General features: G+C 43.1%; 1 protein-coding gene across 1 annotated transcript in view; it reads right to left on the bottom strand.

Moving 5' to 3' along the window:
* Window positions 1-1,052: 1,052 nt before the first annotated feature.
* Window positions 1,053-26,159, bottom strand: part of GATB (glutamyl-tRNA(Gln) amidotransferase, subunit B) — a gene marked incomplete at its 5' end in the record, with an annotated part of 41,712 nt that continues 16,605 nt past the window's right edge. The window contains 10 exons of the mRNA XM_008936726.1: window positions 1,053-1,181; window positions 3,723-3,857; window positions 9,281-9,359; window positions 9,772-9,905; window positions 16,931-17,120; window positions 18,979-19,023; window positions 19,398-19,482; window positions 20,518-20,631; window positions 23,855-23,977; window positions 24,970-25,168. Of these exons, the coding sequence (XP_008934974.1) occupies window positions 1,053-1,181; window positions 3,723-3,857; window positions 9,281-9,359; window positions 9,772-9,905; window positions 16,931-17,120; window positions 18,979-19,023; window positions 19,398-19,482; window positions 20,518-20,631; window positions 23,855-23,977; window positions 24,970-25,168 (1,233 nt within the window). The remainder of the gene's footprint in view (window positions 1,182-3,722; window positions 3,858-9,280; window positions 9,360-9,771; window positions 9,906-16,930; window positions 17,121-18,978; window positions 19,024-19,397; window positions 19,483-20,517; window positions 20,632-23,854; window positions 23,978-24,969; window positions 25,169-26,159) is intronic.

Below are 26,159 nucleotides of genomic sequence, written 5' to 3'. Positions count from 1 at the left end.
ATCCTGCTCTGTTTTGGTAAGCCAAGGGCATCTTCAGTTCCTTCCATAAAGTGGTGCCGTGTCTGGTGGCAGCAGAAAGCCACCTCCCAGAGGAGCGTGCAGCCCTGCACTCAGTGCACTGTTAACAGGGGGTCAGGTTCTGGCCAGCAGAGTAAAACACCAGACAGGAACAAGCAGCTCCTTTATGGAGCTACTGCACAAGGGAAAGGCACTGCTTGTTCCCGGGAGGCTGTGCAGGGCTGGCAGAAGCACGCCCCCTCTGCTGGGCCTCGCAGGCCACAGGGGGACACGGGCCTCAGAAGGGCACAGCCACACGTGCATGAGGCACTCTGCAGAACTGAAAGGGCTGCGAGCAGGCAAAGCAGATGTTTGGGCATGCAGGAAGGTGAGCAAACAACCTGACCCGAGTGCTTGGATTCTTGGATGTAGGCACTTACCTCTGCTTGTGGCACTTGCCTCGGGCACTTCAGCAGCCACTGACTTCATCCTTTACCTGTCCCTCAGAAACCAGGAGGAATGACAGCAGTGGACATTTTTTTCCCCCATCTGCTAGGCGTGGAGGCACATGTGGTTGTCTTAATTAGTGCTAGGTGTTTTACTCATTGTTACAAGTATGCTCACACCGAGTTCCAGTGAGTTGTTTGTGTGCACCAACCAGATCTTGCCTTCAAGAGCTGTGAATTCCCCATCTCACAAAAACGCAGGTAGAAAAGCTGAGTTTACCCTTGCTTTATTACAAAACTCACCTCTGCAGCCTCAGCTCCCTGCACGTGCACAGGCACCCCTGGGAACGTCTTTCCCAGGGCTGTGGAAATCCATTTCCAAACCCCACGCCGAAGTGAGGGAGATGCAAATGACTGTGCATCATCTGCTGTTCTTTTGCTCGCCTGCTTTTGACGGATGCATCCAGGGAAGGCCAGGACATCACGCTGCGTGAAGGATACCCAGTAATCCTGATGCTGCACGAGGAGGCACCAAAGTTCACTGGCAGTGGACCAGACAGAATGAAGCACACGTTCTTCTGCAGATACCTGGGCGGTTTTCTCCTGCGGCTACTCTGACAGCTTCTTCTCTAGTAATTGCTTCACCAGAACAGGATTGGCTCGTCCTTGGGTTTCTCTTTGTACCAGGCCAATTAACTTATTTAGAACTTTTCGATTTCCTGCGGATATTGCCATAACCTTTAAAGAAAAAAAACAAACAACAACCCACAACACAGACACCACTGTTAGAGTAAACCTGGACATTTTCACTCATTCGCAGCCAAGCTATGAATATTTTTGTCCTCTAGACCACTGTGATAGAATACTGTATTTTGGGTGAAGGTGTTATTTATAAAAACTGCCTTCAGCTTTGCAATAAGCTCCCGCTCTGCTCCCATGAGACAACAAAACAGCAAGTCCCTACAGCAGCAGGGCCTTTCAACTAATAGAAATATCTCCTCTTATTGAAAAAAAAAAAATTCAGAAAGCGCTTTTGGATTTGAACAGCAGCTGCAACTTGAACAGCGACCTCCTGGAGAAGAGCCAGAAAAACAAGACTGACTTCTTTTTGCTAATAAGATCTACATTTTTACTAAACACATTGTTCAGTTATAACAAGTAATTTGCATCGAATCATCATCTATTTGATAATATTTGCGAGGTCCTTCCAGTGCAGACGTAGGTGTTTTTGTAACAGCATGTTATTCCCTTGAAGCAAGGAATCCTTTGCAACATAGCAATTAATTAACAGATCAGAAATACGACCTCCTATCAGACAGTTGCTGTTTGATGCACAATCAACTGCAAAATAGCAAGGGCCATGTTCAAAAGCTAAGTAAAGACACAGGAAAAAAGCATTGGAAATTTCACTTTTGAGCATTCCTAAAGGAGATGCTACTGCTGAAAAAAAATGCATCTGGCCTTCCTAGTGTTTGTGTGTCAGGGAGAACGTTCTCTACATTGTCAGAGTTACTGGGCAAAACACGATTGCTTCAATTAAACAGGATGTCATATTTACAGATATTTAGGGAAGGATTGTGAACATATGAACCGCCCGCTGTGCCAATACCAAGCACAAATGCAAATATTGCTACTCATTATGGTATCTGAATTACTGGCAGTCTAAAATCTTCTCTGTAATGTTACAATATGGAAGGGACTCACGACTCTTGATCTGGAAATTGCCTGTATAGAGCAAAGTGAGCTACAATCCAGGCACTGCATTTTCATAAAGCGCTCAGCATTGATTTCAGCAACTATTTGCAAGTTAATTTTTTTAAAAGTTGACTATCAGAAAGCACAGCATACCTTACCCCCCCCATCAAGTACTCAACTAATGCTGTTTTGTAAGGTAAGCTCTTGCAGGAGACCAGAGCAGTGGTTTACAGGCCTTTGAGGCAGCTTTTGCCTTGGCAGAAGATAACCTGGAAAAAGTAGGGACATGAGGCCATTCTACTGCATTTGGCTTCACTAGAACAGTGAAAAATGGAGAGGAATTACCTTCTCAGAGAAAGCACTATCATTGAAATGGGAGTTCTGCTATGGACCCCTGGTTTCTGTGCTTCCCAGTCGGTTCTAATGTTCTTTCTATCCACCCTTGCACTTCCACCAGTCTGAAAATACAGCAGCACTTTTATCGTGCTTTGCAAATGAGTCAGGCTGATGGAGGTCACGCCGACCTACTGCAAGCTCATTTTCTTTATCAAAAGCTCTTGCAGAGCTGTTAGCATCCCCCAATGAGATCTGGGGTGGGTGGTATTGTTCTCAAAAGATGTTAATGTTTTTTTCGAAATGGCAAATGTATCCAGACAATGTTTATATTAGAAATAAGCTATTAGCTTCTGCTTTTACATTTTCACTCCAGAGAACATAGAAGCACTTGTTTTCATTTTACTTTTTATAAAGCAGATTTTAGACTTTGTCAAGAACCCTTGCCACACTTTCCCTTCATGCTCAAAAAGGGTTTTTCCCTTTTTCCGCACTCAGACCTTTTTAGGCTGCTGCTGCTGCATGTCCTTCCAAGGAGATGGGGAAGAGCCAAACCCCATCTTTCCTACTGCAGCATTTGTGCTGCTGCCACAACCCAGCAGCAGAGCGGGCAGCATCTCCAGAGCCACAGGAGCCTTCAGCTCCTCCTCCCCTCCAGACACTGTCAGGCAGGAGAGCCAGCTAGACTCATCTCTTTGGCAGTGCAGGGAGACAGGGACATGGCGAAGAAACAGATGCAAGTAAAGTTTGTGCCTTGCCAGCTCTGATACCGTCTCCAATTCCATAACTAATATATGCCTTGCTGGCAAGTAACTTCAGCCTCCAGCTTCAGAACAGTTTAGTAGTGTTGCCCTAATATCACAACAGATGACATAAAAACCAGAGTTATGTGGCTGGGTGGCCAGGGCAGGTTAATGGCAGTGTAGCTAAAGAGGGACAGGGCCCTGCAGTTTTGCTTCCTGCATTAAATTTTTATAGTCTATCAGAATGACTTGGCGCATTAGCCAGACTGGTAATTTCTTCTGTTGATCATTTTGTGTAAGCTTCAATTTCAAAAAAAACCCCATTTAACAAAATAAGAAAGGAGAAGAAAAGCCCGATAATATCTCAGCAGCAGCTTTAATGCTTCTGTACTGGCTCTAGAGCTCAAATGCCAATCAAAAGGGAAAAAATTAAAAGGCCATTTCCTACCCCCTTTTTCATGCCACAGACTGCCATAGTGCACAAGCTTCCCAGCACCATCATAATCACCTCATTTTCTTGTCCATCAATCACCGCCTGGCAGATCTTTTCAAGCTCTTTTTGATCCTGTATCAGTTCAAGTTTCTTTTCTTTAACAATTTCAAGAGGAGTCTTCCCTTTTTCCTTCCACAATTCTGCAAACACCTGAAAATCACAACAAGCAGTGAAGGTCAGTGGCTGGACTTAGCAATGTTGTTTACGTACAGTATGGAGTTACTGACCCAAGAAGCCAGATTTTAGTTAAAGCCAGAGCAGACTGTCTGAACGTGAACAAATCCAGGATTTAATCCTGCGACTCGCTGAAAGAGCTCGTGTACCCTCCCTCCTCTCCTGCATCCTGAAACAAGAGAAAGCCCTTTCCCTTTCTGCAGGAGTACAGGTTAATGGCTCACAGCCCTGCCACAGCCCCAGAGCCACCACTACCCCCGGGTAGGGTCCCTCCTGGAGCAGAGCCCTCAGCGGGCGAGGGGCCACCCCGGCGGAGGCCCGTGCGGCTGTGAGGCTGCTCCCCCGGTATTCAGGAGCTGCCTGGGAGCAGTAAGGAAATGCATTTCCATGAGGAACGTCTCTGCCCGGGGCCTGGTGACAAGCTGGCTGTCGTACCAAGTCCAACCCCAGGTACCTCGCTCCATTATGGGCCCTCTTCAGCAAGCTGCCACGAAGACGCGCGTGACAAAGCGGGAGGCAGACGGTGCCGGGGACGGGTGCGGCAGCGCCAGCCCCCCATGCATCACCCCACTGCCAGCCCGACCCGCGCCTCTGCAACAATCACTCGTTAATGCTAGTGTGTTTTCCTACCCTGTAGCAGGGCTATCACCCTGGAATAAACTTGAGAGAAGAGAACATTTATAAAAAAACAATTTCCTAGGCCAGTCATTTTCTGTATTCCCTTTGCTCTTATTTCAGAGCTGTGGGAGGAGGGAAAGAAAATCTTTATTAAAACAGCTGCTTGGGCTCCGTCCTGAGCTGGAGATGTAATTGTACGTTTGGGCCATTGCCGTGTATCAGTATGGAAATGGTTGTGTCAAGATTTCTGCATTAAGTACTCTCTGTAGGATGAAGGAGAGGCTGGGATAGGGAGACAAGAAGGGGCATTCCAACTGCAGGTTAAATAATTATCAGGACAGCAAGACAACTTAGGAAACATGAAGCGTGTGGCATGGTATCGTAACTACCCCAGCAATTTTCTTAGGCACAAAGAATTTTCTGGTACGGAAGACCTTCAGTTCCACAATTTTGTATCCACAACAGGCTTTTAAGAACCATGCATTAACACAACTCCTGCAAGAGGAGATTTGTTTGCCAGTAGTACCCCACAGCTTTTTATGGGATCTTATCACTCTGCTGGAGACCTTGAGAGAGGGCAATGACACACAGCTGTGCTGTGGCAGCTACATCTTGGTTTTCCTCTGTAAGAGGGATAAAAGCAGATCACAATATTAAAGTTACTGATAAGCAGCCACAGTGACAGCCACTATAAGTAAAGCTTTCAGATGTTTCTATCTAAATAAATCAGTGCAGTATATGATGTCTTCTACAAGATCTTCCTTCTAGTGCAGCACTTTATTGTCATCATGCCATTGCTACCTGGAATACTCCTACAAAGAAATACATCCAACAGGGATTCAAGCTGTCTGTAGCCACTTGCCTTTTTCTTGTTGCACTCCACTGCTACCCCAGCCAGTCCCCTCCCGCTCCTTTCTTCAGGGACCAGGCAGGAAGCTTTCTGGTTTTGAGGCCTCTGGAGGCACCAGGAAGGTACATCACCCCTCAGAGGGAGCCCTGTCCTCTTCGCACAGCACAGCCCATAGCAAAGCACCCTGGAGACTCTGAAGCACTGCCCAAATCAGGGGCTGGGCAACAAACAAGCCGTGCCACTCTCCTGGAAAAAGGCAGATGTGGCTTGCAGGACTGGTACGTATTCCAGCAGGATGCCATGGGCTGCAGGATGGGAAAGTCTGCAACAAACAAAATCTATGCAGCCAACCGTGGCTGAGTTACCCAGGAGCAACTCGTACATCTGGCCAAGCTAGATGAGGGGCAGGACAGCTTGACAGTCAGAGATCCAGCTCCCATTCCCTGCTATTCCTATGCCAAACGTCTCCTGGCACCGAGAAGAGCTTGCTCATTAGAAACCTCAAAGGCACCAGATTTTCCCCATGACATCAGCATCATGTGTACTTTTCAATTTGGTAACAAGCATCTCCAGGTAGCTTGTAGAGCAACAATGTTATCAAGGCTCTTGCTTGTTTACAGGTATGTAGGAAAGCAGAAGGAGATGTGGCCAAGACCTGTCAAAGATGCACTTTTTAAAATGTGTTTCTCCACTTGGCAAGAAGAACAGATCTAAAGAAAGCAGTTTAAAAAATTGTTTCAACTCATTTACACAAACTGCCTGCACCAGAACAGGAGGATCAAATTATGAAGTCTCCAGAGCCAAAACGAGAATCTCAGGCCTCATTTCCATTACTGAAATCTCAGTAGTTTCTACTATTGATTCTTGCCTGAGCGTGATTAGATTTTAATGATGTTCTCTGGTCTCTGCCTATGCAGGCATAGCAGCAAACCGCTGGTCAAGATGAATTAATCAGGACTTGCACGTCTGGCTGCCATGGGCATCATATCAAACATTTTGCAACTGGTGAACGTGCCAGCTGACTGCTGTGCCTGAGAATGCTCCAACTGGAAACCCTATCTGCAGTGATCCGCTGCCAAGGGTGGGAGGGAAGCAGCAGGCAGTACCACTCCAGTCAGTCCTCTGGGCATCTCTCCTTTCCAGTGACAGAAGCCTTAATGTCTGGCAGTTGTCCCTCAGCCTCTGACAAAAGTGAGGGGCAGGACGGGTCCAGTCCTCCAGATGGTATAGCCATAATTGTCAAAGCAGATGGTTCTGGTTAGGTTTGTGTACTGTACTTATTTCCCTGCTATCTACTTTAAAGTAGGGGTGCCAAGAGGGCCTGTTTAAGTTATTCCTGCACAAGTGACTTGTGCAACTGCAGCAGCAAACAAGACCTGGGGTCTGCTCTGCTCCACACCCTGCTACAGACCACCGATGAACGCCCAACAAGGGTGTCCACATGGAGTTGCTCCAGCGTGGCTCTCAGCAATAGGGTCAAGTTTCTGCTTCCTTGGCCCAGGAACCAGCCTCCTCCCACGCCACCGTAGCCCAAAGGCAAGCCCCATCTTCCAGAGATGCACTCCCTGCCAGCCCTGCAAACGAGGACCGAGGCCCCATCTCAGGTGCACTGCCCATCAGATTGGTTTCAGCCCTGGGTGAGCAGCGCCTGCAGCTCCTGCTTTGGGCTTCCAAACTGTGCCTCGGGGGTGGGCCACAGCACGTGCCTGTGCAGGCTCCTGGTCCAGGACACACTCACCCAGAGTCCTGCACAATGAGTGAGCTGGGAGCTGCTCCCCTTTGCACGAGCATGCCAGGCTGAAACTGCTTCAGAGACCTCTGGAGTAGGAGGCTATATCTGATGGCAAGTTGGGCGTGAGCTCTGTAATTATCTAAGTGGTAATTATGTAAGCACACAGTGCCCTTTCCTTGGCATGTGCATCCTACCATACAATGTTCTGTGCCTATAATCAGTGCTCTCAGCCTTTATCTGCCTGTGTTTTAGTGCCTTACACAGCAGAGACCGAACACAAAACCTCTTAAAAAATTTAAACTGTTAACAGCTTCCTGCAGTGAGCACGTACATGTATCATGTCTGCACACTCACCCCATCGAACCTTTCCATCCTTTCTCCTTGGATCTGTCTCTCCCACTGCAGCTCATTCTCCCCCACCCCAAGTGCTGCAATTCCTCTGCTGCTGTGTATATATAGCCCCTTCTGCCCTCGGGCCATCCAGTATCTCTGCCTACTGCTGAGAATGGTTCTAAACGTTTGTTATTCTTCCGACATCCAGGCAACCAAAATACTTTTCTAAATGTGGCAAGGTTTCTGCAGTTTGATAGCGTCACACTGCAATGGCAAACGGGACTCTTATTTCCCTGTGTCCCATTTCAGAACACCAAGGACAAGACCCACGTTAAGGAGTTGGTAACTGAAAAGAAAAGCGCCTCTGAAATTCTCGACATTTCCTAACCTGTCGGCAGTGCTGGCACACAAATATACCCCACGGCAGGGAACTCCTGCAGAGGAGCATTGGTACCCTGTCCCTACCTCGGAGGGTTAGGAACGCCAGCGAGCTCTGAGCCTTCCCTTTCAAAGGCAGACACCCAGCTGATGGGTGTGCCACAACCCCGCGGGCACAGAAGCGCTCTGAATTCCGATGCTTCTCCTATTAATACTTTATCTCCATTTTGGAGCTTTCACTTTTCCAATCCAAAATTTCCAAATGCACATGCCTGAAGTCAGGCACTTATATCTGTATTTATGACGCCTCTGATATGCAGCTGGCTATTTGCAGAAGCAGACCAACAAGACCAAGAACTAGAAGCATCTCAAAAAAAGAAGACAATAAAGCAGGAAGTTTAAGTGTCTCCAAGTTGGGTAAAGAGCCACATTTGCAACAGTCACACTTGATTTATAGTTGTGAAAAAACAAGTGAACTGACTTCAGTACTATTCCAAAATTGTACTTGGATTAAATCAGTATGTGCTAGAAAGATGGGAGCTCGCCCCTGTGTATTGCAGAGTGTTAACAGCTTGAAAGCACACAAGCCAAGTTAAATATCTTCATTGCAAGTTAAATATCTTCATTAACTGTTTCATTGATGAACACCTGAGAAGAAGCAGTCATCTAATGCACTTATCTAGAGGATAATAATTAATCTGAAAAGATAAAACATTCCACATAAATGAGCTGGCAACAATTTAAGGTGAATGACGGATTATCCCTATCACAAAAAAACATTCTGAATTTTATCTATAGACACGGCAGTCACCATACCCATCATAAGCAGGTCACAATTTTAGGTACAAATAATCAAGAGCTGATTTTTCAGACTGTCCTAAGCAAGGTGATACTTAAAAAAAGGAAGAAATTAGGTCTACCATCAGTACTTGTTTGAGAGGCTGTTAGCAGAACTTGCTCAAAGCAGCATGGATAAAAGAAAGGCCAGACCCCTCCACTTTTGACTCAGGGGTACAGCAAAGCAGAACTCTTTTTGTGACTACATTCAGGTGAATTAGATCCTTTCCCACATGCTAACAGCTGGGAACATAGCCCTCCCTGTCCCTTGGGGCCTAGTAACTGATACCTTCAGCTTAACTGCAAGTCATTTATTAGCTCCCGCTGACCTTTCACTCAGGTCTGACTCGAACTGTGAAATGGAGATCTAGTGTCCAGTTCGTTCAGAAGCAAGATTTATTTAATTGACTTTGCTTAAATCTACTGTTTGGCTTGTGCCCCCTTTTAGGGCTGAATATGCAGATTATCTGAAAGATGATACACGCACGAGGCATTTTCATCAATCACATGTATACAGAATAGATACACAGTTTATACTTCATCAGTACTCTAAATAAAAGCAACCAATGTACTGGTACACACTGGTTATGAAATTGCTCTGTGAATGGAGTAAGAAGCCACAAAGTACAGTACAATCAAAAAGGTACTCACCTGCTTTGCTGCTGTGGAAGAAATGTCTTTTTTTTCTAGAAGGTTCAATAGGTCAGCCAGGAGTAAAGAACTGACTGGGCTAGGGAAAAAAAGGGGCAGAAGTTACCTCAGAGAGTAACGTGAAGTAATACTTCTAGGTTACTGTTGCTTGCCTAAAGATCACACATTTTAGCATGACAAGCTAGTATTTTTCCTCATGATAATATTCACCTTTGGTATTGATAGCCCAACCTACGCCCGGTACCGCTGTCATATTCCAGAGAAGGAAGACTCCAATTACTGCTCTTAACTACACGGTCCTCCTCTCTGCAAGGTTTTAGGTGAATGTCATTCAGCATGACAGCATCGAGGCCTAGGCAGTGCTGCCTGGCCTAACAAACTTCACAGGCAACTGAAAGCAGAAGTGAGCACTGGAGCAACACGATACTACTCATGGCATAAGAAGAAAGGATGGCTATTGTTTCATCACTGTAGTAATCAAGAAGGCTGACCTTTCCTTTACTGTAAGGGAATGTTGTTTCAAATAACTGAGCAGGTCTTTGAGAACCCAGCCGATCACTTTCTTTGGCTTCATTTGGGTCTGTTTCACCACATTTTCAAAGAATTCCGTTAAACCGTCTTCATTCTGTTTAAGAAAAGTTGAATGCATCAAAAAGATACCAGAGTGCAAACATGATTCATTATACAATTACATTTGCAGTATAAATACTCAATCCTAAAGTAAAATTTGTTTTCTGAATTAACTGCAAACTCTCAAGACTTCAGAGTAATTTTATTAACACAAAAGCAAACAAACAACGTTATGTCCAGAAGAGGTACCTGCCAGCCTGCCTGTTTCAATGGAACTTCCAACACACAGGCTATCTTTTTTTTTTTCCTCTTCACTCCTCCCTAAAATTAGCATTTGGGAAGCAGCTTTCTCATCTTCTCAAGTGTTTTAAGTACATATAATGCCAGAAAATACGATGCTGCCATCTAACAGGCTGTCATGCTACCTTTTACCAAGAAGAGGTTCTTCCTGAAACTGTCTACAGACACTTTTGATCTTGCAATCACTTCTATTTATTTTGGACTGAAGGAGTACGTTTAGCTTGCATTTACCTTTCAATGATATGGAAAGGTCATACTCCAAGAAGCAGGGTTTTATTTTTCCATTTTTTCAGGGAAGCTATGTAAGCTTTTCCACAGCACCCTAAATGCTCAGAAGATATGACAGTAGGAGATTCAATTTATAGCCAAAGTGAAATCTGAGATTGTTTTTAGAAGAACAGATACTGCACAGTCTGTTGAATGCTGTGCTGTTAGTCATCAAGGCATTGATGGATCTTTAACCACAGCACAGAACTCATTAGGTCTAGTGAAGGTTTAACAGATATTAAGTGGCAGCTCCTATCTTTTCAAGGAGGAATCCAAATCCAGCATGCCACTGGATTTCTGCAGAGTGTGGCAGAAACACACAGGAGGACAAGCCAGCTCTCAGAACTTGAGAGGTAACGGTTCAGAGACAGCCAAGGAGCTATTCTAAGTACGCTGTCATCACAGCAAAAACATTTCCCAAGCACATACTGACTGCAGCCAGATCTCTGAACAGTTTTGAGCAAGAAGAGTGCAGGTACACACTAAACCAAAGCTGACTTTTCCACTCAGACATATCCCATCAAAATGGTCTCATTTGCCCTTGTTTTTAAAGGCAATTTATCACCATAGCAATACAGAACTTTAGACCTTCCTCCTCAAAACTTTCACAGCACAAACTTTCAACAGCTCTAGATTTCACATTTTTCATTGGTGATGATGCATGGCTTTTGAGAGGACTGCAGGATACTGCTCTCTGTCCTGTGAAACAGAACAAAATGTACTTAGATTAATGGTTGATGTGCTATAAAACTATTGAGGCCGTGAGCAAAGAAGCCAAGTTCTCAGCCTAGGAAATCCACTGAAGTCTTTTGTGAACCAAGGTAAGCCTTGTAACTCCCCCATTTTATCTAATACACACAACAGACATAATTCCCTTCTTTTCCAGTGCTCTTATAAATTTAACTAGCGGTTACTTTGTAATCAAATTATGTAAAATCTAAGGCTAAACAGACTAGGGGACAAAAAAGAAAACAAAAGAGTAAAGGAATTACATGATTACCAAAGTACAGTAAACTTGATTAAAAACTGCATGTGTGTTAAGTGGAATTACTAAAATGATGCATTACTAAATACTGTACTCTTCCTAATTCACCTCAGGATTCATCAGCACAAACAAACTTTGATTATTTAAACAGCAGGTTCCCTTCCACAAAAGCACCTGTCCAATTTAGGTAGGAGAAAGAGAAAATGTTTAGGCTTTTGTACTATTAATTTAATTTCATCAAGAGGTTTCTGAAAGGCTTAAATAGAAGAGATTCCTGGACCCTTAAACATTGAGTTCCAATGAACTCAATGCTCCCTTAGGTAGGAGAAAGTAAGCACGTATAAAAACTGGTTTCTCTACACATGCTGCAGCAGGTTCTACAAACACGTCAGGCAGAGTAGGTCTAGCTATAACATCATGCACACAACGTCTGCAGATGCCACATGTCTGAATGCAGGCCACACAACCCAGGCACAGTGTGCCCAACACCTCCGCCACATGTAGGCTGGAGAGCCTGTCTCTAACTGATTGGATGATCTGGGCTCATCCAGATTTCTGGATACCAACAGCCTGGCTGGAGCTACAGCTCTGACCCTGCTGCCAGACCTTTGAAAATCCATGATGAACACACCTAGGCTTCACATTTTAATCAGATGATTTCCAAGCAGCAAAAGCAGAAAAGCCTAGGAATACTCAGACAGACAGACAAGACTTACATATGCTACCAGGTACCAAAGCCCACGCTCACTACTTGTGCACATACAAACAGACACACTCCTCAAAACTTCTTCACATTTCATTTTAGGTTTTTTTAAGTGACTGTCATTTTCTGTAGCCAAAAGAATAGGAAAATCTAGCAATGCTGGAATGAAATGAAGCAGGCAGAGTGTCAAAACATCAAAATGATTGACAGAAATGAAACATTTTCCTTATTTCCTTGCCGTATTAGAAAAAGTGCAGGCACAACTCAATTAGCATCAATTTCTGGATACTGTACTACTTGAACGTGACTTTAATTTCTTCTGCATTTTGGTCAGCTTTCTTCTTGCCAAATTCATTCCAACTAGCAACAAGCACACGCACACATGTTCCTTGTGAAAGATCTGAGCTGAAAACCACCGCACGCTCTAACATGCTGGTTTACAGGGATGCTCACCGACGGTTCTCCCTTAATTCTGAACAACCTATTTTATCTTCATAGAAGGGAAACCAGAAACCTGGAATTGCAGCACTGTGTTTGTGATCCAGGCCCACTTGCTGCTCACATTAAACACCAAATACACTGTAACTTATTCATTAGGCTCGCTGGCGTGAAATCTGACATACCAGTATTTCAACCAGATACAAATTTCTTTCTTAAACATTGTTTAAAACGATCATTTAATAGTACTGAGATGTCAGAAAGAACTAGTGGTGGAGTAATTTCAGATGCTTTTTAAGCAAGTTTAAAACAATACATTATTTTACACAATAGCAATGGTACAGTCTTTAGGAACACTGGGTCTGCAATACAATCTTAGGCTTTTAAAGATAATAATGTTTCCCAAAGAACTGAAGATGAAAACTACATGAATATTCACAAATAAAATGTAATTTGCTGCTTTCTTATTCGCATTTTCACTATCACAGTTACCACAACAACCAGCTGTGAGGTAACAACTACTGCAAAAATGTTCAAGACTTCCAAGAGGGGAAAAAAAAAAAAAATAATCTATAAAACAGACAAGCAGAGCAGTCAAGGAAAGATCAAACTTCTTCCTACCACTTCTTATAAAATAATTTAAGTTCTAACTATAAAACAGACAAGCAGAGCAGTCAAGGAAAGATCAAACTTCTTCCTACCACTTCTTATAAAATGTTCTTAGAATAAAGTTCTAAAAATAAGCATAAATTCACCTGCACACCAATGTGTACAAGGATGGCATGTCATAAACAAAATGGTCAAAACCAACTTCTACAGCATCCCACTTCTGACTTGACTTTGACATTGGTGAATTCAAAGGATTCACCAATGTAATTGTTCCGCCAAAGCAATAAGCCGAAGCCCAAGAGGAACATCCACTGTAATCTGAGTAAGCCAAGGAACAGCAAATGCACAGGGAGTGTTGTAATTCAGATGAGAAAGGAAGTGATCAGGCTTTTTTTCCCAATGCTGTACTGTACAACAGTAAGTAAGTGAGTAGTAAGTGAGCAGCTGCCTAGTGTCTAGTTGCTGGCTGGGGCTAAACCATGACGAAAATCAGAAATGTCATTGATTTTCACAATTTATATGAAACTGTCAAAACCACAGCAAATATCACTTAAGAAATTTCCAGTACAAAGACACTAATAGGTAATCTCCTTCCATTTCAGTACATGTTGTAATGAGGCAAAGCAGGAGTCTCAGATTCTCAGTACTGCAGTATGTACAGGCAACTACTGCATGTGAGAGTAAAGCCCAGGAACCAAGCTCAGAAACTCACTTGCACGTTGAAGTGTGGTATTGTTTTGTTGTAACTTGGGCACATAATGTTTTCTCTAACAAGTTGGCGCAGAACAGAGACTTTGCATTTTAGAGTCATCCCTCTACTGCTGCCATTTATTTAATGAGCACTCCTGGGTGCTCTAACTTGAAGGAATGCTCATTAGATCTGTGCATCTGGCCCTATCAGCAATCTTCTGCAACTTCTGTTGGAAGCTTAGCACAGCGATGGACACACCGTTTGCAGATGAATTAAGGTTAACAAGTCTCCCAGTGAACAGCCAAGCAACTTTTATGGAGAGTATACACGCTGACATTCCAAGGGACAATAAAAGAAGACCCACAATGAAGAACACGTTCACCTCATGCATTCAAATGGGTGCATTAACTTATTACAAGCTGAATCCCAAACTTCAGCTTGGAGCGCATTAATTGTCTTACACATTGCAAAATGGAAAAAGAAAAAAGCTAAAAGGAAAAAAGCAAAGGCAGTGGTGGATTTCAGAGGACAGGTGGGAGAAAGGGCAGTTGACGAGTCAAATACGTAGGGCTAGCTGATAGGTGACAGAAAGCACACATCAGAAGCCACCAATACTAGCAACATGGAAACATGCAAGAAGCAGCCTGATGCTAAGTGAAATGAGTGGGTGTCTCACATCTGCCTGGGATGGAGTTTATTTTCTGAAGAGCAGCCCATAAGGTGCTGTGTTTTGGGTGATTACAGCAGTGCTAACAACACACTGGTGTTGAGGGTGCTCCTCAGCAGTATCTCCTCTTTTTCCCCACTCTGCCTCCCACAGTGATTTGGCTGAGGGTAGGCACCAAGTTGCACAGCGACACAACCTGGACAGCTAACCCAAAATGACCAAGGAGATGTTTCATGCCATATTAATGCCCTGCTCAACAGGGAAAACTGAGGGAATGGGATCTTGAAGAAGGTCGTTACTGTCATTGGTCAGAGACTGGCTACGCATCAGTCTGCTTGTGAGAGGTGGTGAGTGACTGCATTTGCATTAGTGGCAGACCCTTTCCAGCAGATTGAACCAAAATCACCTCTTTTCCACCCAGTTTTCCTCAAACGCTCCAGCAGTGACAAATGCCCCTTTCCCCACATGCCTATTAGTGATAATGAGAATAATTACAGTGATGAGTCAGCACAGCCGATGCCACCACCACCCATTCACCGGCATTCAGCTGTTCTTCCCCCAGAGCTTTGGGTTTCCCAGGGGTAAAAAAATAAAAAATATCTCCAGCTATTGTCCAATTATAATGAAAAAACTCCAAACTTAGAAAAATAAAATAAAAGAGTATCTTGTTTTCTTTTTTTTCCTTCCACATTTCTTCCCAAAACGGCAAAATGTTTGGGGCATTTCTTCCCTGGAGCTGGGGCTACAGCTGTGTCTTGGTTCAGAGGTCTCAATAGGGGTCTTGAGGGATTTGAAAGGCTCTCAGTCGTGGCTTGGGGGGTCTTGAGGGGTCTCAGGAGTGTCTCGGGGAGGGGGGGGTGTCTGAGACATGAAAAGGCAGGTAACAGCTCCAGGACCGCCTCATCCCAGCGATTTTGGGGTGTGTCTCAGCAAAGTATCTCCTGCTCTGTGGAGATGGGGGTCTCTGGGAGAGAATGGGACACAGGGTGGTCCTGCTGTGGCAATGCTCCTGGCTCGACTGTGTCTCTCCCAGCAGGTGATACTTCATGGTGGAGCTGTCACAGCCAAACAGAACAGGAAACCTGGGGCTTGCTGAAATCCTTCAAAACCCCCCAGAAAAGGGATCCCTCAGCTTGCTGTGGGGCAGTGCTGGCAGCCTCCCCCCAGCACTCACCCTGCAGTTCCCCTTATGGGAAGCCCAGCATAAATATATATACATTAAAAAGATATTTATGTTTATTTATACATGCTATCACTGCAGCCTCATGACTCTGATGAGACTTATGAATCACCAAGCCCACCAAACAGTGAAAGATCTGCAGCTCACTAAAATGGCACAACACCACAAAAGCAGTTTTCCTAACAGTCTTCTTCAGAAGAAAGAACAACTTTTTTTTTCCTGTAGAATCAGCTTCTGTACAAGTGTATTAAAATACAGATATAGAAAGAAGTGGTACTAGGCAGTTAAGGTATGTGCACTGCCCCCCCTCCATTTACAGGCAAAGGAACTCCTCCAAAAGACAACTTAAAGTACTTGTGGTTCCACTCTGAACCTTACTCTGAAGAAATCCTTTTCCTTATGTATCCACAAATGAGAGGTAACCAAAGCAGGACACTGTCCTGCCACAGATGGCTATGTGAAATATCTAATATTGAAATATGAAATATCTAATACCTAATATAAATTAGGTAGGAATACTAACCCCTCCACCCCCAGAGAGTTACTCGCAAACAGAGGTCATGCAGTTTGTATTTAAGAAGCTCAAAGTCTTTTAAAATAATTTTGGAAGTTTTGAGATTTTGCTGTTGTTTCCTTCTTTATACCCATATTCACCACACCCTTTTCTTTCTCATCCCCTCTTCTGAATCCATCCTTGGTTAGTTGCACTGTGAGGCCAAAGTTTGGACTCTGGTGTGCTTACCTAGGAATTTGAAAAATAATGTGGAAGCTAGGTCAATGGACATATGAAGCTGAAATACTCTAACTCTGGATTTTGCTTCTGCAGTCAGGAAAACACGCCTATTAATTTGTTAAATACTGACAATGTGCCTAGCCTTGTACTAGACCCAACGACAAGAAGAGCAGGCACTTGCAGACAAGGATTTGCCAGCAGGAAGTTGTACATTTGCTGCAGTCAGTCACGGGTGCATCCATGTGTATAGACAAAATCAATACTAAGTAATAGATATTTGACTGCACCTTGCATGAGAAACACTTGTAGGCACATTACGTATGGCTTCTTTTCCCACTGTTCTATGTATATGGCTCCAAAATATGAGGTATGCATTGGATGTATTTCCAAATAAAAAACACCCATGAGAACTGACAGCTGGTTAATGTGACATTTGTAAATCTTTAAAAAAAACTGCAAAACTTTGAAGTTTCTAGGCTTATTTTAGTACATGATCAATAGACCTACCAATAAGGTGAAGCTGTGCTCAGGAAGAATCCCATACTGTTCAACAAGCTTTGCTCTCTTCACACTGGGGAGGTCAGGAAGTCTCTCACGAATGCAATCAATATTTACCACTTGCTGATGGTTCATATTAGCTGGCAAAGATTTTGCATCATACAGAATCAATGGAGGAAGGTTTGGCTCTGGCATAAACCTAGTAAAAATGAAGAAAAACAACTTTCTTTTCGGTCAGAAGCAAAGCAACAAGGAATAAAACTTATCTCACAAGTTTATACTTACCTGGAAGTTGTATTACTATTTCAACTAAACAAAATATTAAAAATTCATGACTTGATATATCGCTATGAAGTAGTAAGAGCAGGCCCCAGATTGGTGCAAAGCCTGTATTTTCTTTGACCATTTGCCACTGAATGTCAAAGAGATGATGATAGAAAAGGGGTAATTGACACTTCTGCATCCAAAGTAATAAAAAATCCCAATAGAGACTCTAAGAATAGATATGGAAACCACTCCTCTTGGCATCAAGCATGAATTGCAGATTTGGACCAAAAAAGGAGTGGGACTGGCAAGGAAAAACCCAGCTTGACAGCCAAATGCCAGGAGTGGCTTGGGCACGTCACAACCTTTTCCAGACTAACTTCAAAAAACTTGACAAAATCTCATGCTGTGCTAAAAGCAAAGTTACTGTGCTCAGCAAGGTGCCATCACAGAACAAAAGGCTCCCTAAAAGAGAAGCCCAATTCAAACCACTCAAATAACTGTGATTCAAGCAGAAATTTCACTCTTACATGATCAAATGAGGAGTTCAAAAATACCAGAATAACGGATATTAGGTATCCTCTATCTTTAATATAATAATTTCTATTTCAAATCTGCCTAAACACAGATTTTAAGTTTAATGTATAACATCCAGTGGTTAAGTTACAAAAAAAAAATCTGAAAACCAGTTTTCCACTGACTACAACCTTAGTGATAGTAATAACCCTTCTGGTCTTTATTTGAAATATTTAAAGTTTGTGGGGTGTTTTCAAAATCCTTGCTCTGCTGTAGTAAGATCAGTGGTAGAATATATGTAGCTCTAACAGGAACAGTGACATGGCAAAGCTAAGAGGCTCTGAAAGATCTTTTGCAGGACTACAATTCTCCAGCTGGAAAGTGAAAACGGGAGTTACAGAAGGCTGTGTCTGAGGTGCAAAGCTAGGGAACTACTGGGAGGATGTCCCTAAGGAGGGGAGGAGGCAGGCATGCACAAAGCAGGAAAAGGTCTGCCCAGAGCAGTCAGCAGTTGCTGAGCTGCACCACTGCTCCCCATTCCACCCAGACAGCACTGTGATTGCCTCACATGCTAGCCCACTAAGCAACTCTGCTGCTGCTTTGCAGTGTTGCCCCTGTACTTGTAGCCACCACCACTGCCTCCCAATGGGACTCATGCCTTGTCTCCTTGCCTTCCAGCTAAATCCTTTTTTGAGCAGCCCTTTATGGTTTGATAGATAGCATCTCATACTAGTGGAAGGCAAGAAGTACTTGGCAAGGCAATACCCTCATTAGGTCTACAAAGATCTTAAGGTAGAAACCTGCCTATGGATACTGACTCCTTTCAATAGTAGTTAGAATTTTCAAGAGTGATTATGATCACAGAAGTACAGTATTGAGAGGCAGGGCCTGCTAGCTGAAAATCAGTTCCCTCAGTATTTACTTAAAGTGGCAGCAATGCTTAACTCAGTGTATCCTTATCTTTTATCTCAGGTATTCTTAAGAATACAGTTGTACTGTCCACAAAGTAAACCTTCAGCTTACCCACTTGGAACTCAGGTACTCCAGCTTAGGTTTTGGGAAAGGTCTATGTGTTTTAGCTGAGATGAGGTACAGTTCCAGATCTGAACTGCTCAGACTCACACTTATTTTGATTGCTCTCTTCCACTTCCAGTGGAAGGTAAACTTCCACTGCATACTCACTATGCTGACTAACTATATGCTTATTAGACTGTTTACACTTAAGAAATGAAATACATTCTCAGTTCTTGAAATGCTAATTTTATTTAAAAAAGTACCGATAATCCTGTTTTCCTTCTTTGTCTCTCATCGGTACAGTGCACCTAAAATAAAAACAAAACAAGTCAGATGTGGTAAGTAGTACACCACAGAGTTAGTTTTACAGCAAAAGCACAAACCAAAACACTTTGCCTCACAAATATCAGGAGAGCTTTTTAAGGCTGCTTCAAAGAATGTGTATATACAAGAGGGCAGTCATTTCCACACACATACTGCTGGAGGTAGCACACTATCTCTTGCAAAAAAGCCTCAACTTTAAGAATAAATTACTACCTGTGAGGAGATTATGCTTTTGTGAGCATTAGTTTTAGAAGACAGAAGTTGAACAATACTACATCACCTCTCCTGATCATGTCACTAAGTATTCCTGGCACTCTAAAGCTGCTATGCCTGAAGTTCCTCCAAAATAAAAACTCACCCAAGCTTGGAATCAAAGGCTCTTGTTTCATTCAGTATTGTTCCTCCATTTTCCAGTTCTTCAATTTGCCTCTGTATTTCATAGTCTGACAGAAACAAAAGAAAAAAGAATAAGCTTGCTAAACACTGCACTATTAGCTTTTGTACACTCCACTATTTCATTTTTCACTGCTATGGAATAATGGAATAGTTTGTTATTTTAACCTTAATGAAATAAACAGTAGTTACAGTCAGAATTATCAGTCACTGTCTCTCTCTCCAGCACTGCTTCTTTCTTTGTGTGTTTTCCTCGTCTTCTTTCATTCCCTTTAAATAGAAAACTTTTTCCCAGGCACTACAGCCATATGTTCTCAGTGACTTTCCTATCACCCAGTTGAGTTTTCTTTTGGAGTTCTAAGAATCATCCTTTCTTGTCCACAGCCAAGCTGCATCTGAACTTCATACAGACCAGCTGCCATACTCAGTGGAAAGCAATCATCTACGCTGGAGGACACAGCTACCTCTAGCATATTTCAGTACTAAAACTAGGCATTGACTCATCTGCTTCAACCTTCTTGCAGGCAGAGGGTTACCTCTGCAACAAAACTGCAGATTAACATGGCTGCTTATCCCCAGAGTACTCCAGATGAAGATTAATTCTGTCAGGGAGCAGCAAGAGTAAGGCTGCTGTAGAAGGGAGGACAAGCCAGGAGCTGAGGGTGACCACAGCACAAGCAGTGCCCTCACTGTTTGGTGCAGCTCCACTACTCTGAAAAGCACGAGCAGAACCATGTGGTGCTAACATGGTCTACTGACAGTCTCAAGCCAAGGTGAAAGGATGAGTTGGGTGCGGGGTCCATCCAGGAAGTTTAGCCAGAAGCAGCAGAAGGTAAGTCCAGAGACAAGGCTGGGAACAAAGCTACCGAACAGGACCATTGCCCATAAGCAGACAGGACTGAAAACTGGCACACCTGTGATGTAGTTCAAGCAAAGTCTGAAGGCCCCAGCTTGAGCTTAAATGGGCCTTCTGGGTAAAGTGTTTGGATTGGACACCCCGATGAAGCACAGATGAAGCAAACTGGCATTTGTCAGACTGCATGAAATACCTGTAATGATCCTGTAATGAAGCAACCACCATTTACCTACTGCTTTTGCCAGGAATCTCATGCTATTGATATTCTTCACTTCAGTCCTCACTCCGTAAGGCTCTCCAGGGTGGTGCACAGAAACATTGGCATCCACTCTCAGCTGCCCCTCTGTAAAAGGAAACTTCATCAACAGAATAGTCCAGCCTGTGAACTAGAGCAAAAACCTTGTCATGCATTAATAAACTGCATGCTATGTGCAGAGCACTAGTAGCAGACAAATATATACAAAAAGGAGTAACAATCACCTCATCATAGCAGTCTGTCTGTGAATCCATCTCAAGACTTTGCCTCCAATCATGCAAAATTTTTAGAGAATACTACTTTTTTTGAAAAATTACTGTTCATAATTCCTCTCAGAGAAAACTGGGTGGTGCAGTGCAGCACAAATCCTCTAAGCCATATAGTGAGAAAAGCTTCTGATTCACAGCTCTTAAATAAAGGGCAGAATTAGACAGGCAATTTAAAGTGGTGGATTGTGATCTTCCATTCCTCTAACAACAGCCTAAAAATATCTTTTGAAATTATAATTTGATGGATATACACTACCCTAGCATAGAAAACAAGAATTTACAATTGTGTTGGACAGATTTACTGAGATGTTATTGGAAATGTACATCTCAAGGACAAAATGTAAGAAGTGGATTTTTTTGCTACTTTCTTCCCCTCCTTCAAGGACCTGCAATCTCCACTCCGACCCAAATTTCCCTGGCTGCTAAAAACTGAAACTGAACACAAAGTTTTATATAAAAGCATCCTGCACTTTTAGTCCAAAATGGAATAATGTCCTTAGAGATCTTTAAAGACTCAAGCACGAGTAACTTGCAATTGCATCTTTCTAAGTTTTGTCCCTCTAAAGACATATCTATTGAAAAGAGAAGCCACAGTTATTCAGCTGGTGGAAATAAACAGGAGAGGTTACACTAAAAAGAAACAGTTTTTCCCATGTTGCCCAGTGAACATCTGCAGCCTTCCTCTGGTGTTTTTTTTTTTTTCATGTCAAATACAGATAAAAAGAAACAAGCACTGTTTAGATACAGTACCATTATCAAAACACAAAATAGCTCAAAGTTAAACCTGTAAAGGCATCTACAGCTTTAGAATCCATTTGGGTCAATAGATGTAAATTGACTAGAAAGGCCTTGGTATACTTTCTAGTGTGCTGTCGTGCAGCCTACTTCTGATTTCCTCTGTCTTCACAGAGTCTTGCTAGATATGCAGATGAAAGACAAATGTGCTGGAATGACCTAACAGCTCTTTCAAGAGAAGTGTTTTGCCTGTGCTCCCTCTTTGGGATGAAATGAGTACTTGTTCCAAACGACTAGTAGTCTTGTCCTGCCCTTGCTGCATTTTGAGACGCGACCTGCTTCTACTTGGATGTAGGTGTCACTGTGGCAAGACAAGGAAGTTAATCAGGCCTAAGTGAAAGGAAAGCCAGGCCCCAGATGTTCTTAAAAAAAGCTTTTTTCCTTTAAGTCCACTTTAAGCCCAGCTTCTTTTCCCTTCACTTCACAGAGAAATCTTTTCATCTGTCTGTTGTCAATGAAGTAACACCTGATAAAACCAGGCACTTTTCTTCGCTGGACACACAAGAAGAATGAAGGTAAAATATGAGATGTAAAGTCCGTATTTGAAAGAATTATGATGAGGGAAAACTGCAGTAGAAAACCCCTAAAAACACCACCTTGAAAAAAAAAAAATCCAAATACTTTTAAATCCAACTATACTGAAGGAAAAATATTCCCAACACTGGAATTCTCCTCTGAAGTCAGAGCTCTCACTGCGATGAAAGATACGGTGCAATTCCAATGGCAATGTTAGGGCCAAATTCAGTAGAGATAAATGATGGTGTATGTGTCTGCCTACAAAGGCCTTGAGAAAGCATGCAAACTGGCTGCTTACTATTAAGAACTGTATCCTGTTCAACACATGTAACACTAGTGTGAGAAATGATTCAGAGACATATATAATGTCTAGCAATTATTATTTTCCCTTACATTAAATTAGATTTGCATCACTAGCCAACATTTATTGGATCCTGTTTACTGGGTGATACATGGGCCACTCTGATTCAGCTCTCTAGGATATGCATCCACTTACACTGTGGACTGGATTTGTTGCCAGAACAGTGAGGCCAACTGTCACAGGCAAAAATACAGCCTGTATTGTGAACGCTAATAAGCAGCTGATAATTGCGTGTATGTGTGGAGAGGATGAATGCCCCAAACTGTATTTTAAATTCTCAAGCAGCAGCCTGCTATTTTCTAGCTGTAACCATGGGCTGGTTGTAAATTTTGGTAACATTAGTGCTGAGCAAAATTGGCAGGACTTGAATCCTCCGATTAATAGAGAGACATGAGACAGATGCACCAGTTAGGAGGCTGATCACACACTGTGCTTCTGCACATCATCTATTGCAAAAACTGGGGCCTCAGGATTCCAGAAAGAAGAGCTTCTGCCAGAACTAGGGGTTCCCAAAAGAGGAAGTGGTCTCAGAAAGACAGTAGTGATCTTGGCCAGAGAGATCCTGGAGGTGGGGAAGAATCCCAAAGATCAGAGGGATGCATGGAGACAAATGCCAGGGGATGCCTAAGGACTGTGGCCTCTAACACCTGAGACCAGTATCTGCAAGTCTGCTGCACAGCATGAACCATCACCCTTTTCTGCCTCACCTCCCCAGACCAGCAATGATCTCCCTAGGGGGAAGAGGAACTGAGAGCCAGTGAACATAATGCTGGAGGGGAGGAAGACACAGAGTGGAAGTGTGAAATGATCAAGTAAAGTAAAAGCTGCAGTCTCACTGGTTCTTAAATTAACCCCAGCACTCACGTCTGCTGTGTGCTGTTTATTCCATCTTACTCATAACATTAGCACAAGTTTACTGCCTACACCCATTTTATGACTAGCTGAGACCTGACACACAACTTACACGATGCTCCATGCTCTCATTGCTTTGTCCTATAACCTCCATATTCTACAACTAATCCTTACTGCAGATCTTCTGTGCTGCAGTGCTGTGGCAAGCAGGTAAGGAGAGGGAGAAACACCAGAAGAACCCAGGGGAAATTCCTTCCTGCCTAGGTTTATCCTGTAACAATACTGTGTAAGGTGATATAAAATCTAGCACTGCAAAGCTCTGCAGATGATGGCAGGCCCGTTAGGGCACCTGAAGCATGGCAGACATCAGGACAGCCTCTGAGGACTGTAAAAACAACAGCTAGAAAAGGCTATGTGTTATAGGCAACTGCAGAGCAAAATAACCAGAAGCTGCAAAACTCCTGCAAATGCAGAGAATTACTGGTGACAAGGGACCGTGCCCTCCCGCCTTCTGTACCTGCCATGACTGCCTGGCTGCTCCCAAGCGTCTGAAGAATGAGCTGAAGCTCTCTGACTGCTGCAGCTGCTTCTTCCCCACAGCACATATCAGGCTCCATGACAACCTCCATGAGGCCGACTCCTGTCAGGGAGGAGACAGATTTTCAACAATGGCTTTTGATCTTGGCATATTAGAGAGCAACTGGCTAAACACATGAAAGCACTTAGGCTTTTCTTGAAAAAACAAAAACAAAAAAATAAACCCCCATGTATTATTTAGTAACTGTCAGTATGGACCTAGCTGCAGGTTGCTGTAGAAACTTTTCCACCTGTTTTTTTTAAAGGAACAGAAAGTGCAGACAATCCTCCACCCTTTGATGATACAAAGATCAGAAGGACACACTCCTCTTCTGCCTTTCTCTAGGAGAACTGCCTTTTAAAGCCAATCTGATTCCAGATTCAAATGTATTTACCTTAAACTAATTCTGGGACAGAACTGTAAACAGACATAGCCTATTTTTTAGCTTTAGGTTCCATCCTTCAAGGACTGTGAGCAGTCACAGCCCTAAACTTCAATGGACACAGAAGCACTGTGCCCCAGTTAGGCTAGGCCATCCAGGCTGCCCATGTGATCTGCTAATTTGGTTCATTCTATTCACAATTTCAAAGCTTAAAGAGAAAATCTGATTTTTCTTTTTTTCAAAGCTAATAATTAAAAGAAATGACTGACTCATGCACTGACAAACAGCTGCTCCTTCTATGCACAAGCTTGATTTACTAGGTCTGTGATTTTTTTTTTTTTTTTTAAGAAAAATGCATACAGTGGCAAGAGCTTAAATAGCAAAGTGGCTGTATGTGACTGACAGAGTTTTAAGCAAACTGGAGCCATCAGATTTCTAACTTCCTATTGCAAACTGCCATCAATCAACAGCAATGGGAAAGGTCTGCTGGCCACTAAAATATTCAAGTATTTCCCTGCTTCAAGTGTAATGGTCATTTTGATGAATTTTTATTTTTAAGGAGAGAGACATCAGACTGTTTTTATTTGTCACCTGTTCCCTGTCACCCATTTAGCTTTAAAGATTCACCTTACACAGAAAGGAGGAGAAAAATAGGAAAATAATCCAAGCCTACCAGCCCTGTTCAAGTCAACGAGAGTCTGGCTCCTTGTGTCATCATGGAGGCTCTTTCCACTGTCTTGCTCCAACTGAATTTGTTTGATCCTCACAGTTTTGGTCACCATCTGGCTCATTTTGTTGTCTACGCAGAGACTGTATGACAGACTTCCATTCACTGCAATAGGAACTCTGTGCTGAGTGATTTGATAGCCAGCCTGTCAACAAAATTAGCTTTATACTCAAATGAAACATTCACTTTTCAGAAAGCAGCAGCACAGCCAAGTGCAAATATTATAGGGTAAGAAAAAAACTGAAAATGCAACATCTTCCACAGTGACCGATAAAAGAGGACAGAACACATGCACATGTAAATTCAGAAGTTGTTTTGCCTAGCTAGAAAGGAAGCAAGCTAGGAAAGAAGGGTCTAGAATTAGACATAGCTCCGAGAAGCTGGAAGTGTTGAAAAAAAAGAAGAGTTTTGCTCCTCAATGCAGGCAAGCATAAGATACTACACTAATGCAGAAATAATCAATAATGAACTGCACAACCACTTGCCAAGTATGACATAAATTTCACCGACATCGCCTTGGGGCAGGAAACAGACTGGAATAGGTTCTTCCACGCCTGTGGTTCCCTCATCATGTTAAATCTTGTCTGAAACCAGTTACTGTAACCTCCATCCCCAAGCTGGGACTATCACTCATCCTCCCATCAGGCTGAATATCCCTCTCTGCCTGTTCAGAACTTTATTCATTAGAGGGGAGGAGAAGGACAGGGAAGGGCAGGGGGTGGAAATCAAGAAAATGAGAAAGCTCGATCTCATTAATGTAGCAATTCAAAAGATAAGACACTGCAACCCCACATAAGGCACACAGCTGACAAATGTCACCTCATGCCTGGGACTCCACCCAAAGGGTAAACTGCTAGCAAGAAAAGGGGCTGCCAGTGACAAGGTATTCGAGTAACTGCAATGGTGTAGAAACACAGAAGGGAATCAATCACTCTCTTGAGGCAGGGTCCCCATCTCTTCCTTCTTCCTACACTGCTCATGCCACCAATAGTCAAAATTTTTTAAAAAGCCCACTAGATTTTAATGAATTGGAAGAGGTATTTGCATATTTTGCAGGAAGGACAAGCTTATTCTAAAATATAGACAGTGACAGTGCATTGGAATGAAGAACAATGGCCTGGCCCTGTGAACAGCTC

The sequence above is a fragment of the Merops nubicus genome, unplaced genomic scaffold (genome assembly GCF_000691845.1).
Source record: "Merops nubicus isolate BGI_N331 unplaced genomic scaffold, ASM69184v1 scaffold9090, whole genome shotgun sequence".
In the NCBI taxonomy this organism is placed as follows: Eukaryota; Metazoa; Chordata; class Aves; order Coraciiformes; family Meropidae; genus Merops; species Merops nubicus.
Note: the sequence above shows the minus strand (reverse complement) of the source record. Positions and strands in the feature narration are given on the sequence as shown.